This window comes from Nuphar pumila, chromosome 9, assembly GCF_984573655.1.
Source record: "Nuphar pumila chromosome 9, dmNupPumi1.hap1.1, whole genome shotgun sequence".
NCBI lineage: Eukaryota > Viridiplantae > Streptophyta > Magnoliopsida > Nymphaeales > Nymphaeaceae > Nuphar > Nuphar pumila.
Window position 1 is genome coordinate 1,299,190 of NC_143257.1, and position 17,637 is coordinate 1,316,826.

The 17,637-nt window shown below is 38.1% G+C and overlaps 1 protein-coding gene across 1 annotated transcript in view; it reads right to left on the reverse strand.

The window, feature by feature from the left end:
- Positions 1 to 9,417: 9,417 nt before the first annotated feature.
- LOC149828157 (protein DEFECTIVE IN EXINE FORMATION 1-like) overlaps positions 9,418 to 17,637 on the reverse strand; it is a 33,837-nt gene continuing 25,617 nt past the window's right edge. Inside the window, exons 12-13 of the mRNA XM_090017417.1 lie at positions 10,151 to 10,333; positions 9,418 to 10,053 (exon numbers count right to left, since the gene is read on the reverse strand). Coding sequence (XP_089873543.1) covers positions 9,736 to 10,053; positions 10,151 to 10,333 — 501 coding nt within the window. The 3' untranslated portion in view covers positions 9,418 to 9,735. The remainder of the gene's footprint in view (positions 10,054 to 10,150; positions 10,334 to 17,637) is intronic.

Sequence of the window (17,637 nt, forward strand, 5' to 3'; positions counted from 1 at the left end):
AAGGTTAACTGCCAGTTTGTATAACAAAATTACTAAACTGCCTTTATTGGATAACAACCAAAAGGAAAATTTATATTTTTTTTGAAAGTCAAGCTGGAGTTGGCCAGACCCCTACCAGTATACAACTATACCATCGGGTTTTGAACCTGCAACGTCCCAATACAGGGTGATGTGCACTAGCTGCTCCTACCAGACAAGCGGCGCTCGTTGGTACAAAAGGGAGATTTATGTTTCACGCCCCATCTCAATCCCCGCCTTTCCCTACCACGCCCCATCCTCAATCCTTTAAGAAATGACTATAGACCGAGGGGAAATGGGGCTCCGCCCAGCCTCACCCTGTTTGGACCGGGGTCGGAGGTGGGGGTGGAGGTTAAAATCCATCCCCGTGCAGAGATGGAGGCGGGGATGAAGGTTCAAATTTTGAAACGGGGCGAGGGTGGAGACCTTGTCCCCGCCCTGGTCCACTACCATCCCTAAGGGTGACCATGGCAAGCAATATCATAGAGGCGCGATCCAGTGCACTAGGTGTTCGACACTTTAATTGCGCAATTTCTAAGTTGGTCGATGATGTATTTGGGCCTGCCGTTACAAGTGAAACGCCTCTCTACCGCTGCTTGGGCTCCAACTATTCAAAAAGTGAAAAACAAGTTTTTTTCATGACAGACGTCTTATCTCTCCATCGCTGGCCGTCTGACTTTAATCAGACATGTTCTTTCTTCTATTCATGAATTCTTCATGTCAATGTTTGTGATGCCTGTGAGTGTGGAGGAGCATATTTGTCGTTTAATGGCGGATTTTCTTTGGTCTGGGTGTCAACTTCAGAGTAAGCGCCATTTGGTTGGTTGGCAAACGGTGGTGTTACCTAGGCATATGGCGGACTTAGGAGTTTTTGCTCCAAGACAAAGAAGTATTGCTCTTGTGGCTAAGCAATGTTGGATGGCCCATCAACCAGGTTCTCCATGTGCTCATTTGCTTCATGCTAAATATGGTGCTCCAGATTTATCTCTTTTTTTGTCATGGAACCCAAAGGTTGGCGATCTCGCACTTGCGAAGCATGTGGTTGAGAGCCTTATCGTTCTTCAGATATCAAATTGGGGATGCGAGAAATTACGATCAGTGGTTGCAATGGGCGATTGCGCCAAATGGTGTGTTTCACACCCACAAAGTGTATAGATCGTTGCTCCTTCCGAGGGCTGATTGGTTACCTGAGTGTGTGTTATGGACTAAGGGTCCTTTCCCAAGATCTTGGGTCTTGGCTTGGTTAATTTTGCATGATAGGGTTCAGACTCACAGTTATTTAAAGAAGTTGGGCTTTCAGTTACCTAGATTGTGTGTGCTTTATCAAGCTGCTAAAGAAACTACTTCTCATTTATTCTTGCCCTGCCCAATCTTTGTGACCCTATTTAATAGGACGTGGACATTTTCGAACGTAATTGTCAAAGATGAGTCTTTTGTGCTTGATATGCTCCTGGGCCCTATTGGAATTAGGCGATGCAAGCGGTGGAGACTGGTCTGAAAGACGTGGTTGCTTACTACTTGGTGGTTTGTTTGGATGGCACGCAATGATGCTACTTTCCGTCAAATTCTGGTCATCCTTAATAATCTTATCCATAAAATATTGGTTGATGTATATGCGATTCTATGTATGCATCTTAGAGACCTCTCCTTCCCTCTGAACAACGTTCACTCATCGGTGGTTTCTTCTAATCCAGCGGATCCTGGTTGAGCCTGGCTTTGTTGTCTGTTGCTATTTGTCTGTAGTTTCTTTCTTTAGCTTTTTATTTCTTTATATTTTAGTTTTGTTTTCTATATTGTTTGGTTCATGGGTTCAACATTTTGTTGTTCTTCATGAGTAGTAATGTTGATCTTCTTTCGTCTCTCTCTCTCTCTCTCTCTCTCTCTCTCTCTCTCTCTCTCTCTCTCTCTCTCTCTCTCTCTCTTAAGAATTTCCCATCAGTGTTGTCAGTGTCGATGCAAAGCGCCGATTCGAAACCTGAATCAACTACTTTTTAATAAATGTAAAAAATGCTTAAAATCATTCTTTTAATATTATTTTAGTAGTTTTAACACGTCAATTTTTTTATTAACATGATTTAAGTACCAATTTCTACTAACCGAAACATATGGACCATATCTAGAGGGTCGAAAGTAAAAAATAATAAAAAATTTAAAAATCTAAGAATTTTTTAATGAGGGTGGCAAACTTTAACCCATATAAAAACCATTTTAAATGATACTTAAATATTGCTTGGAATTGACTTGGGTCTTTCTAGCTCATAGCTAGGACTGGTATAAGTTTCTGCTCCTTTACGGCAAGCCACTGCTCATCTGGGCTCGTGCACACCTGAACTTGAGCCCAAGCCAAACAAGCCAAGTCACAAGCTGGCTAGTTAAATAAAAAAAGCTATTATTTTTATAGGGTCTTTAGTGAAAATGGAAACCCTAACCTCTTAGTTGCCTACATACCCAACTAATCCGATTGAGCTTTCATCTGTTTTTTATAACATGCATCACACAACTTATATAAGCTCATCTAAACGAGCCTAAATGAGTCGAGCCGAGACACGAACACAAATTGTTCATGCTCAGCTCGGTTACACTACACTAGCAGTTCGTGGCTCATTTCATCAAGCCAACTTGTTGATCATGAACCAGCATCAGGTGAGCCAAACCGGGCTGAGCCACCAGCTGCTCAGTTTGTTTACCAGCCCTACTCATAAGCACTCACTGTTAGGGGTGTCAACGGGTGGGGTAATTCTATTTATTTTGTAATAAGAGCAATAAGAAGGGAAATATCACAGTTTAGGCAGATAAGCACGGATGTAGTTAGCTACCTTCTCCTAATTTCCGGGTTCGAACCCAGGTGAAACCAAACCTGGCCCCTATTTTTGGGTATGGGCTTGGGTCTAATCGGACCCACCATAAGAGAAACCATACCCAGACAAGATAAGAACTACATGAACCAGACCCAATCCATACTCGGTAAAATCATATTTTATTATTATTTTTACATTAAAAATTTGTGGGTCTTAATCAAAACTCGGGTCTGGTATAAAATTTTACAAAGTATACCCGAATCCATGTATTAATCAGACCTTCGGATCTGGACCCAGGTCTTAATCAGGTCTTCTTATTTATCACCGTACCTTGGCCCTATAGGGTTTGGTACGAGTCGGATCTGGGTAAACCCGACCCGTTGACACTCTACTCACTATGTATCCTACAATTATGATTTTTTATTTTAAAATTTTCATTGGATGTTTGCATCCTAAACCCTTTCATCATAGTTTATATACTCTTTCAAAAACATTGATTAGTCCTTTTAGTTTAGAGTCCAACCTTTTTGCCTAATATCTTAAAAGGGTTCCATTCTATTCTTTTTTTTATAAGACATTTAAGTAAATGATTAAATAGATTTCTTAATTATATTAAATAAAGGTTAGTAGCCACCTCCTTTTCTTGATTCCCCATCTTATTCAGCTTCTTTTATAAAATTCACCATTGAAACTGATGAGTGTTAAGTAATAGTGAAACTAAGGTTAACTGCCAGTTTGTATAACAAAATTACTAAACTGCCTTTATTGGATAACAACCAAAAGGAAAATTTATATTTTTTTTTAAAGTCAAGCTGGAGTTGGCCAGACCCCTACCAGTATACAACTATACCATCGGGTTTTGAACCTGCAACGTCCCAATACAGGGTGATGTGCACTAGCTGCTCCTACCAGACAAGCGGCGCCCGTTGGTACAAAAGGGAGATTTATGTTTCACGGCTTCAGTTTCCAAAGTTTTGGATATGTTTTCCATATTGCTCTAATAACAGTTTATGTCACTTGCCCCAAAGGGGTTTGGCACAGTGGGATGGGGCCTAGGCCATGAGGCAGGCAGTCTAGGTTCAAATCCCATGGGTGTCATCCCTTGCACAAGCCAAAATGTGATGACTCCTAGGGACAAGAGGTAAGATCATAGATTTTTATGCTATTAGGTCTATGATCTTGGGAGCGGTTTCTCCATGTAAATATAAAACATTATTTATTTAACCTTTTTTGGCCGAAAATTACTTATTTGTCCTTCATAGGAATTACAAAAAAGTGACTTTAAGTTGGTTAAAAAAAGTTAAAGAGCCATTTTTAAGAGTCAGTTTCAGAAAAGCTAGAGTGATGTGATAGAAAGTTTTTGTCAAAATTACTTATTTCAATTTATTCAAAAAATAAACTCATATTCCAAAACTTTTATAATATAGGCGGTTAAACATAATTTTACCATAAGTTAAGCACTTAAACATAAGTTTGAGTAAACAAAGTGGCAAACCATGCATTTTCAAGCTAAAGGTTCTACAGAGAAACCACCGCAAACTCTGTGAGCTTACCCTTTGCTCCCAAGAAGTCACCACGTTTCGGCTTGCGCAAGAGATGACACCCATAAGATTTGAACTTAGATCGCCTGCCTAGCCGCCTAGAACCAATCCCACTGCGCCAAACCCCTTTGGGGCGTGCAAGGCTTGGAATTTTTACACATGAGGTTGCAAGCTGGTGGGTTTTTTTCCGATTATATATATGAAAAAAAAGAACCTTAACCATTTAATTAACTTTAAGTTTCTATTTGACAAATTTAATCTGTAACAATGACATGTCATGTGTGATGTGATGCTCTTTGGGCATGCTAGCCCTGATACGTACGAATAATGTCTCAATATATTTCTTAGTTTTTAATATTTTTTTTGAGAGGAAGTTTTTAATATTTTTCAATAATATAGTAACATAAATATATTCTATATATTAAAATAACACAAAGGAATTTTTAGTGATTTTAATTAAAACCACTGCGTCCACGTATTTTTTTTAAACAAGTATCTTTGTAGCATCAATTTCAGTTTAAACGTTGAGTTGTGAAATATCTTTGGATGTTTTCTTGTTATGATCCCACTATTTACGTGATATTCCATCATAGGTACCATATTTTATGAAATTCCTCTTACATACTAAACTTTTCCTACAAGCCTGTCCGCCTCAACCTTTTTGGATTGGGGATGGAGGTTAAAATCAAAAGTCATGTGAGAATGTAGGCGGGGATGTACTTACTCTTGCCGCCGCCCAGTCTTGCACTGCCCCCACTCCGTCCCTAATCTACGTTAAGAAAATCACTATTATATATTTATACATATTATAAATCTTATATATATATTTCTAACCTTAACATAAAACCCTTTATCGAATATCTCCTCCTTCTAACAAGCTGTGCGAGCTCCCATTTCTCTTCTCTCATTCTTCTCATTGCTCTAACGACAGAAATCCAGAAAAATGGAGTCCCGCCCTGCCTCATCCTGTTTGGACTAAAGATATGAAACCAAGAATGAGCCCGGGATGGAGGTTAAAATCAAAATCAAGGCAGAGATGAAAGGCAAAATTTTAAGACGGGGCAATGGTAGAGACCTTGTCCCTGGCCCTACTGTCGTCCCTAATTGTGCCCACCAGGTCAGCTACCTCATTTCTCTTTCTAAAGGAAAAATAAATAACTTTTTTAAGTTCTTACACTTTATATCAATGTTGTCAGTATCGGTGCATATCAGCCCATACATTATATATATATATATATATATATATATATATATATATATATATATATATATATATATATATATATATATATATATATATATAGAAAGAGAGAGAGAGAGAGAAAATCAATACGTTTCACCGTTGAATCAGCCATTTTTTAATAAATATAAAAAATACTTATGTTTTTTAATATTATTTTAATGACTTTAACATGTGTCATGAACTGATTAATACATAATATTTTTTAATTATTTTTTTGATTGATTCAGAATGATTCGCTGGCTATCATTAAGAATCGTTGGCTAAACGATACAAGGCCGATACCGATACTAAAGACTAGGGGTCAGCATACCTCAGCACGAACCTGATCCGTTTATTAAACGGGTCGGCTGTGGCAAACATGAACCCAACCCATTTATTAAACTGGTAACCCGACATGACACGGTTAACCCGTTTAATAAACGGGTCGGGTGGGGTAAACGGGTTGGTGGGTTAGCGGGCTGGTTGGCGGGTCAGGTTCATGTTAGCGAGCGGGTTGGCAGGTCAGGTTCGTGTTAGCGGGCGGGTTGGCGGGCGGGTTCGGGTAAACGGGTTGACCCACCCGCCTAACCCGCCGGGTTGGTGGGTTGGCATACCCCTAACACAAACCCAACCCGTTTAATAAATGGGTTAGGCAGATCGACCCGTTTACGACACAAACCCGTTTAAGCCAAACCCGAACCTGCCTAAGAAGCCGGTTGGCAGGTGGGGTTGGCGGGTCGTGTCAGATTTTGCCACCCCTACTAAAGACATTGCTTTGTACAGTTTTTAATGAAGCTTCACTCATGGTCTCTATTTGACCATTGTGATGTAAAGTTGGGTCTGTATCAAGAATTTCAGAAAAGGTTCTACTACCTCACATGAAATATCAACTAAAACTGGTTCTGCATTCTACCCAATCTTTTAAAGGATTTTTAACAAATTAGTCTCAGACTTATTGGTGATTTACAAAATGGCTCCTGCCTACTTTTTGCTTTTATATTAATCCTTGGGGGCTAGCCGCCGTTTGTGGTCAGGCAAATAGACTAAGCGTGGGTAAAAGCAAATAAGAAATGATATGAACATGAATACACAACAATATAAAACAACATGCAAGTTTGTTATAAAAAAATATTTTTTTAATATAAAAAATATAAAATATAAAGATAAAGTGAGTAAGAAGTAACAAAAAGTGAAAAGAAAACTTATCAGTGCATTCTCAACTGGATGGGACTCCAGTTAAGCGGGTCTTAACTAGGAAGAATCTAATTGGCCAGACTTGAAGCATGAAAGGGTCGTAATTTCATGAAAAAGTTAATCTCACATAAATGAATTTCACTTTTTAAATCTTATTTTTGGATTATGTACCGACTCACTTTTTATGAAACTTGTTTTTAAGGTTTTGTTTCAATTTTTTTTATATTTGGTTGATTTTGAAGTATTGTTCAGATGAGATTCACTATGGAAAGTTTTATATTTGATCGAACCAAACGTACCCTTGTTGAGCTTTTGATTGTATGTAAATACTGAATAGATTCAAAATGAATTATATTGTTGTTAATCTTAAAAAAAAAATTAACTCATGTTAACTCAGTTAGGCCATAGGAGGTATATTTGTTCAATGAGGCTTGAAGGAGTCCCTTTTTGGAACTGGCTCCAAGAGTTATTTTGACTCTTCTCCTTTGTCTTTTGTCATAACCCATATGAGATGAGATGGAAATGTGGGTTTTCTTAAGCATTAAGAAAAAATAAGAATAAAAATGAGAGAACTTTATTGGAAAGTAGTGACTGAGAAGAGTGGGTGTTCTCTTTTGGCCTTTTGGGTGTTGAGAAAAATTAAGAGCCAGTGGTGTGGCTTTCTAGGGTTTGGGTTTCTTTTGGGCATTGACAGAAGTGACTGAGAGAAAATAAGGAGTACGTGGCTTATCTTAGGTTGAGAGAGGAAGATCTTGTTTGCATGCATTGCTCCACTTTGACGACCTTCACCCACACATCTGCTGTCAGTATACTTTTTTTTTGGAAAGGCAAGATGTCGTTAGGCACAATGTTGTCAGTATTGGTGCTTATCAGCAGGAAATCGATACGATACGCTTCACCCCTGAATAGACTATTTTTTAATAAATGTAAAAAAGACTTACAATTATTATTTTTAAATTATTTTTTGGCCAATTCAGAACTTTTCACTTGAGTATCGGTATCGGACAATTCACCAGAATCGTTGGCCAAACGATACAGGGCCGATACAGATACTGACAACATTGGTTAGGCAGACCCCTACCTATGTATTACTTTTCTCACGAGTCGATATAATTTTCATGTGCCAGTGCCCTTATTCAAGCTGGCGTTTGTTTCAGCCCAAGAGTAGGGACCAAGCACTTTTCATATGAATGCTGAGGTGCATTTCGTGTGAAAGACACATCGCACCACCCATACCCCCTACCCTAACCCATACGAATGAGCTTTTGTAATTATGCAATTAACTTTTACTGTAAAAAAAAAAACTATGCTATTAACTTTATTCTGAATTTCCTAGTTTTTAATGAAATCACAGCATTCCACTTTCTTGATCTCCCAGGGCGTGCAGCTCTCAAGTGACCTGCAACAAGCGACAAACGCTTAAAGCAACAGCCAAATTCTCATGAGAAATTGAAAATTTCATATTTTTCATTCTTTAAGAGAAAAGAAACTGAGTATCTGTAAAAAATAAATGCATTAAAAAATAGAAAATTAAAATAAATATATATGAAAATGAAACCACCCTTTCTTATGGAAAATAGTTGATGTAGTTGATGAAAAACGCTGGGGTTAGGTGGCCCCCAACCGGGGTTGACGTAGCGGGGTGGGGCCTTGGCTGCTAGACGGGCAGTCAAGGTTCGATTCCCATGAGGGTCACTCCTCAGCGAAAGCCAACATGTAGCAGAGGCCTCAGGGGCAGGGGTCCTAGCTTTAGTGTTTTACGCTGCCTACACGATGACCGTAGGCATGGCAGGCTGAGCCAGCATGACCAGGTCTTTGTGCCAGATGCTGTTTCTTTAGATTATAAATCCCCCCCCCCCAAAAAAAAAAAACTGGGGTGAGGCAGACCCCTACCTACCAATTATATAACTATACCATTGGGTTTTGAACCTGCAACGTCCCAACACAAGGTGCCCCCCCCCTCCCCCCCCCCCCCCCACACACACACACCACCACCACCGTTGGTGTTCAGGATGAAAGTGGAAGCAAAGAATCGGCTCAACTTGAGACAATTGCCTGAAAATTGGATCTTATGTAATTCAAATAGAGCTGATAAAAGGTGGGCTGAGATCAGGTTTGGATCGGGCCCAGTCAACTAGAGTAGGATGAAATGAATGGGTTTGAAGTCCTAAACTGACAAAAAATAAGGACAAGAAAAGTCAACTCATTAGAGAAAATTAAGAGTGCAAAGATGGAACACTGACCTGTTTTTACTATTCACTCAGGCAACGCATGGATCAGTTCAACACCTTTTGAATTAAGCCAAGGTCAATCACAGGATGCCCGTAATGCATCTCAGAAAAGATCACAGGAAAAAGAAAACCTCACACAATCTTAGATGGGCATTCCCCATCCTGCCTATCTATATAGCGACGGTCAGATCAACCATTTTCAATTTTCATTTTCTTCCTGATACAAATTCAGCTAACGAACCGATTTTCTCTTGCAGCATGAAGATGCACAGCAGAGCAAAGCAACAAGTGTCCATAGTTCGTGAGAATGGACTCCTTGTCAAGTCCGTTTTGGGGGGAAGAGGGTGTGTGTGTGTGTGTGAAGTCGGATGATGGCTACAAGGGATAAAGAAAATGAAAAGGTAACTGTGCTCTGGAAGCGTCCACCCAATTCCATATCATTTCTGTCATAACCGTGAACACCTCTCTCACGGGGAAGACAATAATCAATCTGTTTACAAAGGCAGGTTCTATGCTTATTGTACCAGGTCTAACAAAAAATCACAAAGTCAGAATGCCTATCCAGCCTAAAAAATTTTAGTTAGCAAAAGGAACAGAAAAGAAGGATTGATGCACCAAACTCTGAGCTTCAACAAGTAAAATGGGACTCCCAAGTGCCCAATGCATTAGTGAAGATAGCCATTTTCTTGTGGTAAATGAGAAGCTACAATAATTAACTCAATGTGAAGTGCTCAGAGGTCTGTGTTCCTAGAGAAGGATGGCAGTGGTGTGCCTTCTTGCGGACGGAGAATGACCAGCACACCAAACATCCCGAGCATTGGGAGAACAATGAGCCACTTCAGTAGTTTGTAGTAATGCATATGGAAAGTGAGAGAGAACTCATCTGAGAAGTATAACCCATTCTTATCAACCATCTCAACTAACACTGTCCCCGTTGTCCGAACAGGCACAGTTTGAAGTTTGATCCGTTGTTTACCAGGCTTATCAAAAACCTGACTCTGGGTTATCCTTCTAGGCCCTTGGTAATTCCCAGGAACCAACAAAGTTGTCTGCATTTTCCAACAGATGGACTCAAATCAACCAAATTGAACAAGTTGCCCTATTTAAAAAATAAATAAAAACATTGTTGAAACGAAAGTTGCTTACTGTGACATTGTAAGGTCCATGAGGGCTTGATGGGTATCCAGATTGGTCTACTATCTCCAACTCAACCCAGAAGTTGCTGCCTTCCTCATCTCGGAAAGTCCTTGACGATGGTCTAATGTAAATTCCTTCACGGTTATATCTTGCTGCAACATTGTTCCTCCCTTGATTGGTGGATGTCCAAGTCTAAAAGTAAACAGTGTCAACCAAGCATAGAATCATGTACCACAACTCAAAAGTCACTGGGACTTGGTGGAGATCCGAATAGAGATACAATTCATCTAAGTTGCTGTTCAGCTCTTTGCTAGCTACTGATAAGGGATGGAGACACACACACACACACCTCATGCACAAGTGCACGTGCATATGCACACATGGAATAATGTATGCAGACATTCCAGTGAGGTTGGTGAAAGAAGAAATCCAAATTATAGAAACCAAAACCACACACACACACCCGTGTATATATACATGTGTCTGTCTGTCACACAGACACTTCACTTAGCATATGTATCCTGTATTGGCACAACACAGGCACTCGAATACTTCATGGACACAACACAACACTTCATGGGCACATCAAATTAGTTTTACGCATGGAATAGTGCATGCAGATATTCCAGTGAGGTTGCTGAAAGAAGAAACGGAGATTATGGAAACCAAACATTCGCTACCCTCGTGGGTAAGGAAGCCCCTTGTTGGAACTCAAAGGGGAGGGTGTTTTTACCAAATCTGACATCATGGATGTGTTCAGCATGGTCAAAATAGAAGGAATCAACCCTTGAATCATAGTCTTTTGTTGTAAAATTGTGTTTTTGAAGGTTTGAAAATTTCATACATTGTAGGCCGTTGATTTTTCAACCTTCATAAAATCTGACATATACATCAGAAAAACATGATCCAAAGGTCAGTTTCTACTAAATATGTAGATCACATCTGGAGGGAAAGATGTGTGAAAAAACTGAAAAAAAAATATTACACCTTTTTACTAGAGGGTTCCTTACCCACAAGTGTAGCAAATATTACCCCTATATATATATATATATATATATATATATATATATATATATATATATATATGTGTGTGTGTGTGTGTGTGTGTGTGTGTGTGTGTGTCACATGAACACTTAGCATATGTATCCCTTATCAACATGATACGACACTCAGACACTTCATGGACATGATACAACACTTCATGGGAACAGTCAAACTAGTTTCACACTGTCAACATTGTGTTATTAACTTTATCTATTTTCTGTTAAGATCTTAATTTACTTATTTCATCTTCATTATTTGATGTTCCTAATTATAGCAATTTAGAATTATTGTTTTATACACACATATATACATCTATGCGTATACAGCTGGGTCACTGTGCCCTAATTATTGAAAATTATCAAATCGTACCAAGAAAATAAGCATCGTGTCCCACTCCCACATCCATATCCATGTGTGTTGATATATGTGCACACATATATATGTAGTTACCAGTATAGGCTTCGACAATACCTCAAGAAAGATTTTTTTGGAATATTATATTCTATCCTATAAAATTTTGGAAAATCTATTTAAAAATACAAGTAAAAAATACATAAAGAAATAACAAATAGATTTTTTATCTTTCCATTCTCAAACATGTAAAACTAACTAGACAAGTTTGCAAAATATAGAAAAGAATACAATTTTATATTTAAATTATGAAAATAGCATTAATCATTGGATAGAAATGATTGGAGGAGAAGGATTCATGTGGAAGACCCATAATGATTTTCTTTGTTTGTTCATATCGCCGACCCCAATTGTTTTGGGATGAAGGCATAGTTGTTGTTGTTGTTGTTGTAAAATAGCATTAATCAGCATACATTGGTATTGTCAACCATACAAACCCGCTAACCATAGTAACCAAGATACAAAATGAATACAGGAAGCAATGTGTGGCGCGGAACTGGAGTAATGAATGTGAAAAAGTAGTATAAAGAATGAAGCAGGATTTGTTTTAGAAGAGATTGTGGAAGCATCTGAGAAGTGAAAAAGGAAACATATAAGAAGCAACGGAGGACAAAAGAAGAAACAAGTGAGAAGCAAGGGGGAAGTGAGTGAAATGAAATGGATTCAACCCAATAAACATGCAAGAACACATCTTAATCAAGTAGAATACTTGATTAAATAATCGCGATACTCCAGTTCTTGCATGTTTATTGGGTTGAATCCATTTCATTTCACTCACTTCCCCTTGCTTCTCACTTGTTTCTTCTTTTGTCCTCCGTTGCTTCTTATATGTTTCCTTTTTCACTTCTCAGATGCTTCCACAATCTCTTCTAAAACAAGTAGAATACTTTTTCACTTCTTAAATAATCAAGTAGAATACTTTTTACTTTTTTTGTCATGATTGGGACACTCAAATACTTACGATTTTTGTTTTAGAAAAAATATCCAAGAGTGTCTACTATAGTCATCTACAAACACAAAATAGTAGGATACTCCTTTGGATACAACTGGAGTTGGTCGCCATACATCCGAATGTATTAACTCAAATGAGTTCTTAGTTATAAAATGTCTTGGTCCAAAAGGCAAAGACTTCATTTTGCCAAGAATGCAATCTTCATACAAAATCTCTTTCTTTATAATTTGAAAGAAATGGAAACAAGTGTAATTTGGTCACAGTAGGATGTCCTGATCTTTTGTGCCAAATTTTTATATCTTTCTTTTTCACAAAATTACAAAAAAGGTTGTTTTGGTAACTCTAGATTATCCATGACATAGAGATCTTCTCTTCTATGACCTCGCCCAATCGACTTCTCGGAATGAAGATCCGGTATTAGATAGTCATTAGATGAAAATAATACTTTGCAACCATGGTCCGTAATTTGAGAAACCGATAAAAAATTTAAATTTAATTTTGATACTACTCTAATATTTGGTATGTGAAAGATTAGAGGTTTTTGAAAAATCCCAAAACTTTTGATTTTCAAAGATGTTTCATCGGTAGTTGAAACATAAGAGTCATTTGGGTTAAAATTACATTCGGACAATATGGACTCATTTGAGGTCATATTAAAAGAAGCATCGAAGTCAAGGATCCAAGAGGTCTTACCATGGTTATCACTTGTAAATATGACTGCTCCCGAAAAAGAGAGAGCTTGAGCTTTAAGCATGGGTTGTAGCGCCTCCATTAGTTGAGCCAAAGAGAGTGAGCCAATGCATTTGGAGTCATCAACATCAATCATTCCAATCGAAGCAACTCTTTTGTCTTCTTTATGATCATCCTTCTTTCTTTTGGAACAAAAAGGCTTGATGTGTCCCCGGTTCATAACAATGATAGCAAATTATTTTTCTACCTTTTTTGTATTCATAATTGTTGGGGTTTCTTCTATTCTCATTTTTTACAAAATGAGGAGGTTTGTAGCTTCTAGTATGATTATCGGGCTTTGACATGACAAACACAGATTATGCATCTTTTGAAGCGGAAGGCTTCTTCAATCTATTTTCTTCCATAGTCAAATTTTCAAGGGTTTCTACTATGGATAGTATACCTCCTCTATGAAGGAGAACTGATTTGGTTCCTTCAAACTCGGTTCTAAGCCCATTAATAAATTGGTAGAAGTGCTCCGTTTTAATTTGGTTTTCACGGAGTTCTACATCTTGTGGGCAATGTTATTTTGGCTCAAGAAGAGCCAATTCATCCCAAAGAAGTGAGAGTGCATTGTAGTATTCTCTAATGTGCATCTCTCCTTGAGTCATGGTTCTTACCTTGTTTTGAACATTACATATGTGTGCAATATCTTTAAGACTATACATGTCTTTAAAATATTTTCACGTATCACCAGCAAAATCAAATTTCGCCAAACTAGAACACTTGTTGATGTCCACACCATTGATGAGCCAAGAAGAGCCAATTCATCCCAAAGAAGTGAGAGTGCATTGTAGTATTCTCTAATGTGCATCTCTCCTTGAGTCATGGTTCTTACCTTGTTTTGAACATTACATATGTGTGCAATATCTTTAAGACTATACATGTCTTTAAAATATTTTCACTTATCACCAGCAAAATCAAATTTCGCCAAACTAGAACACTTGTTGATGTCAACACCATTGATGAGCCATTCAATTATCTTGGAATGGTCCATCCTCCACTCTTTCCATCTTTTTTCATAATCGGAAATGGTTTTAGCCATTTTCTCTCCTTGAAGAGTCACTTCCTTCTCATTCTCAATTTTTGTAAGAATGAGTTTAGGCTCTTTTTTGGTACCGCCCACCAAACCCCATAGTCCTTTTCCCCATATTTTGTGCTTTACTATAAATGCCCACATCACATAGTTTGTATCATTTAGGCGTACGGGAATGAAGACTTACTTCCCCCTCATTCTCCATGTCTTTATAATGTTAAAGAGAAGAGATAGAGAAATAGAGAGTAAAGAGAAGAAGAGAGAGAAAGAGAATGTAATACAAGACTTGTTTGAGATATGGTGCGCTTCCCGATGCAATAATCCATGATTCGTTGTATTCATCAAGCTCACGATCCTCTTCTTGATATTATCATGATCTTTTCTCTTAAAAATTGCTTTTAGACCACCAAGACTCTGCTATCATGAAATGAAATGGATTCAACCCAATAAACATGCAAGAACACACCTTAATCAAGTAGAATACTTGATTAAATAATTGCACCACCCACACAAGGGTCAAATAACTTGTTTATTGCATAGAGTCTCTCTTGAAAGAGATAGGAAAATACAAGGCTAAAGAGGCCTATTTATAATACAATGAGGGGCCAAAGGGGGCAGCCCCATGTGGCTGTTGGGGCAGCTCCAACAGCCATATGGAGCTGTCCCAATCATGACAGATAAAAGTAAAAAGTACAAAAGTAAAAGACAAAAAGAATAAAAAGTAAAAGACAAAAGAAATGAAGTCAAAAGTACAAAAGTAAAAGACAAAAAGAACAAAAAGTAAAAGAAATGAAGATATCAGCCCCTAATGGGCTGACGCCTATTCAATAAAAGACCAAAATACCCCTGATGGGTATTTCGGTTTACACAGCTATATATATATATCTTAACAGTGAGAAACAAAAAATAACAAATCTAAACATGAAAAACACAAATAACAAGAGGCAAACTAGGGGGAAGCGAATGAGAAGCATAGGAGAAGCGAGAGGGAGATGATTTGAGGAGTGGGTGGGAACCTTGTTTCCTATACTGTAGGAAGTGTACAACAACAACAAACAACAACAACAACTACGCCTTCATCCCAAAACAATTGGAGTCAGCGATATGAACCAAAAAAGAAATTCATTTTGGGTCTTCCACATGAATCATTTTCCTCCAATCATTTCTATCCAACGCCATGTCCTCGGTGAGGTTCAAAGCATTCATATCCTTTCCTATCATCTCCATCCAAGTCTTCCTAGGCCTACCCCGACCTCTTTTAACTAATATATTTTCCCATTTCTCCAACCTTCTAACTGGAGCATCATTAGGCCTTCGCCGAATATGTCCAAACCACCGTAAACGATTCTCTCGCATCTTATTTTCAATGGGTGCAACACCTACCTTCTTACGTATCTCTTCGTTCCGAATCTTATCTTTTATTGTATTTTCACACATCCATCTAAGCATCCGCATCTCAGCTACACTCATTTTTTGAATATGATGTCTCTTGGCAGCCCAACATTCCGTACCATATAGTAAAGCGGGTCTAATAGTCGTCCTATAAAACTTTCCCTTCAACCGCAATGGCATTCTACGATCGCACAGCACTCCAGTATACTGTAGGAAGTGTGCTTCCCACAAATGGGAAGCAAGTTTTCCCACACTTCCCTTCAGGGGAAGCATAGTTCTTCCCTCCTTAAGAAGACACTTCCGGTAACTATGGTCCTAATTGTTAACTGTGAAAATTTCACCGCTCATCATGCAGGAACCAATGCCAAAGTTCTCAAGCAAACTAAAGTGGCCTATACACCAAATCTTCTGCATCTGAAGAGCTATGTCAAAGTAGAATTTTAGTTGGTTATAAGATGATTAATAGTGCAGTCAACAAACTTGTTATAAACCAAATCTAGTTGCCACTTTGCACCAACAACCTTAAGGGCTCTTATACTATACACAGTTGAGTACATATATCGATGCATATAATCATAAACAGTGGCCTCTCATAAATATCAAAAAATTCACATATGCAGAAGATTTCCATGAGAAACACATTCAACTCTCAAAAGCATTTTCACCAAATAAAACAAACTTTTGATCGTTACCTCCAGTTATGTCACATTGACACACCTAAAAAACACAGAGGACAAGCCATTTTCTTCAATTTCCCATTAGGAATCCTATATAAGGGTACATGACATGAAGGTAAATTGGAATATGAAAGGACAAAAGGATGTGCCATTTTTCTCAGTTTCCATTAGGAATACTATATCAGGATACACGATACAGTGGTAAATTGGATTATCCCCTTTGACATAGCTCTTCAGATACGGTAAGAGCTTCCCCCCCTTTTATACCTGCTGAGTGAGCCTCAACATGTTGCTAACAGGTGCTTGGGGCAGTTTATCATCCCATAGTTTATCTTGCATGACCTTCATATTTTTCATCCCCCTAGATCATATACGTTCATCCACACTATAATTCATTACTCTGGTCATAACTTTCTTCTTTTGCAAAAAGCAAGATTATATCTTACTTTACTAATATCACAATTTTGATGTTAGTAAATCTATTTTTCTAATAAAGCATTCTTTTTCACATTTGTCACTTCAAACCATGCATAAATGGACGCTAAATCTATGATACAGCCAACTGACCTTGCTTCATGTACCAATGCCTGCCTGTGCCCTTTATCACCCTATAAATTAAAACCCTGCCAATATTTTCTAATATCCAAAATAAATTAAGGATTAATGCTGTGTAAATCGTGGTATAAAACTCATGAGTCATACTCTAAAACTTTGGGAGAGGACGGAATTCATGGTCAATGGTGATTTTCAATATCTACCACCCATTCTGGTGGACCAATGGTTGGGTCGGATGCCAAATCTTCTATTCAAAAGAATTTTACTAGATTTGAAATCCAGTGCAAAAACACAAAATGACCATCAATAGTGAATTTTAATATCATTTGATCCAAAACGGCCATCAATCTCTAAGGGGACTGAGATGGCAAAAAGAAGAAGGGCACCTGATCTGTTCTCTCATGCTTCTTCACTATGTGAAAGTTGGCAAGAAAATGGAAAACATATGAATGATCTTGTTTTTGAAAGAAGGATTGTATTGTATGGCATATTATGCTGCGCATCATATATCAATCTTAGCCGTGCAACTGAATGCATCCTGACCATCAACATTCTCACCCCTTTATACATATGATCCTACCCATCCAGATGCATTCAGTTGGATGGCTAGGATGGACATATGATGTCATAAGATGCAATCCGTCCTCTATTTTTTGAGATGTGATTGATTAAATGGTAAGCAGAGTATATATATACACAC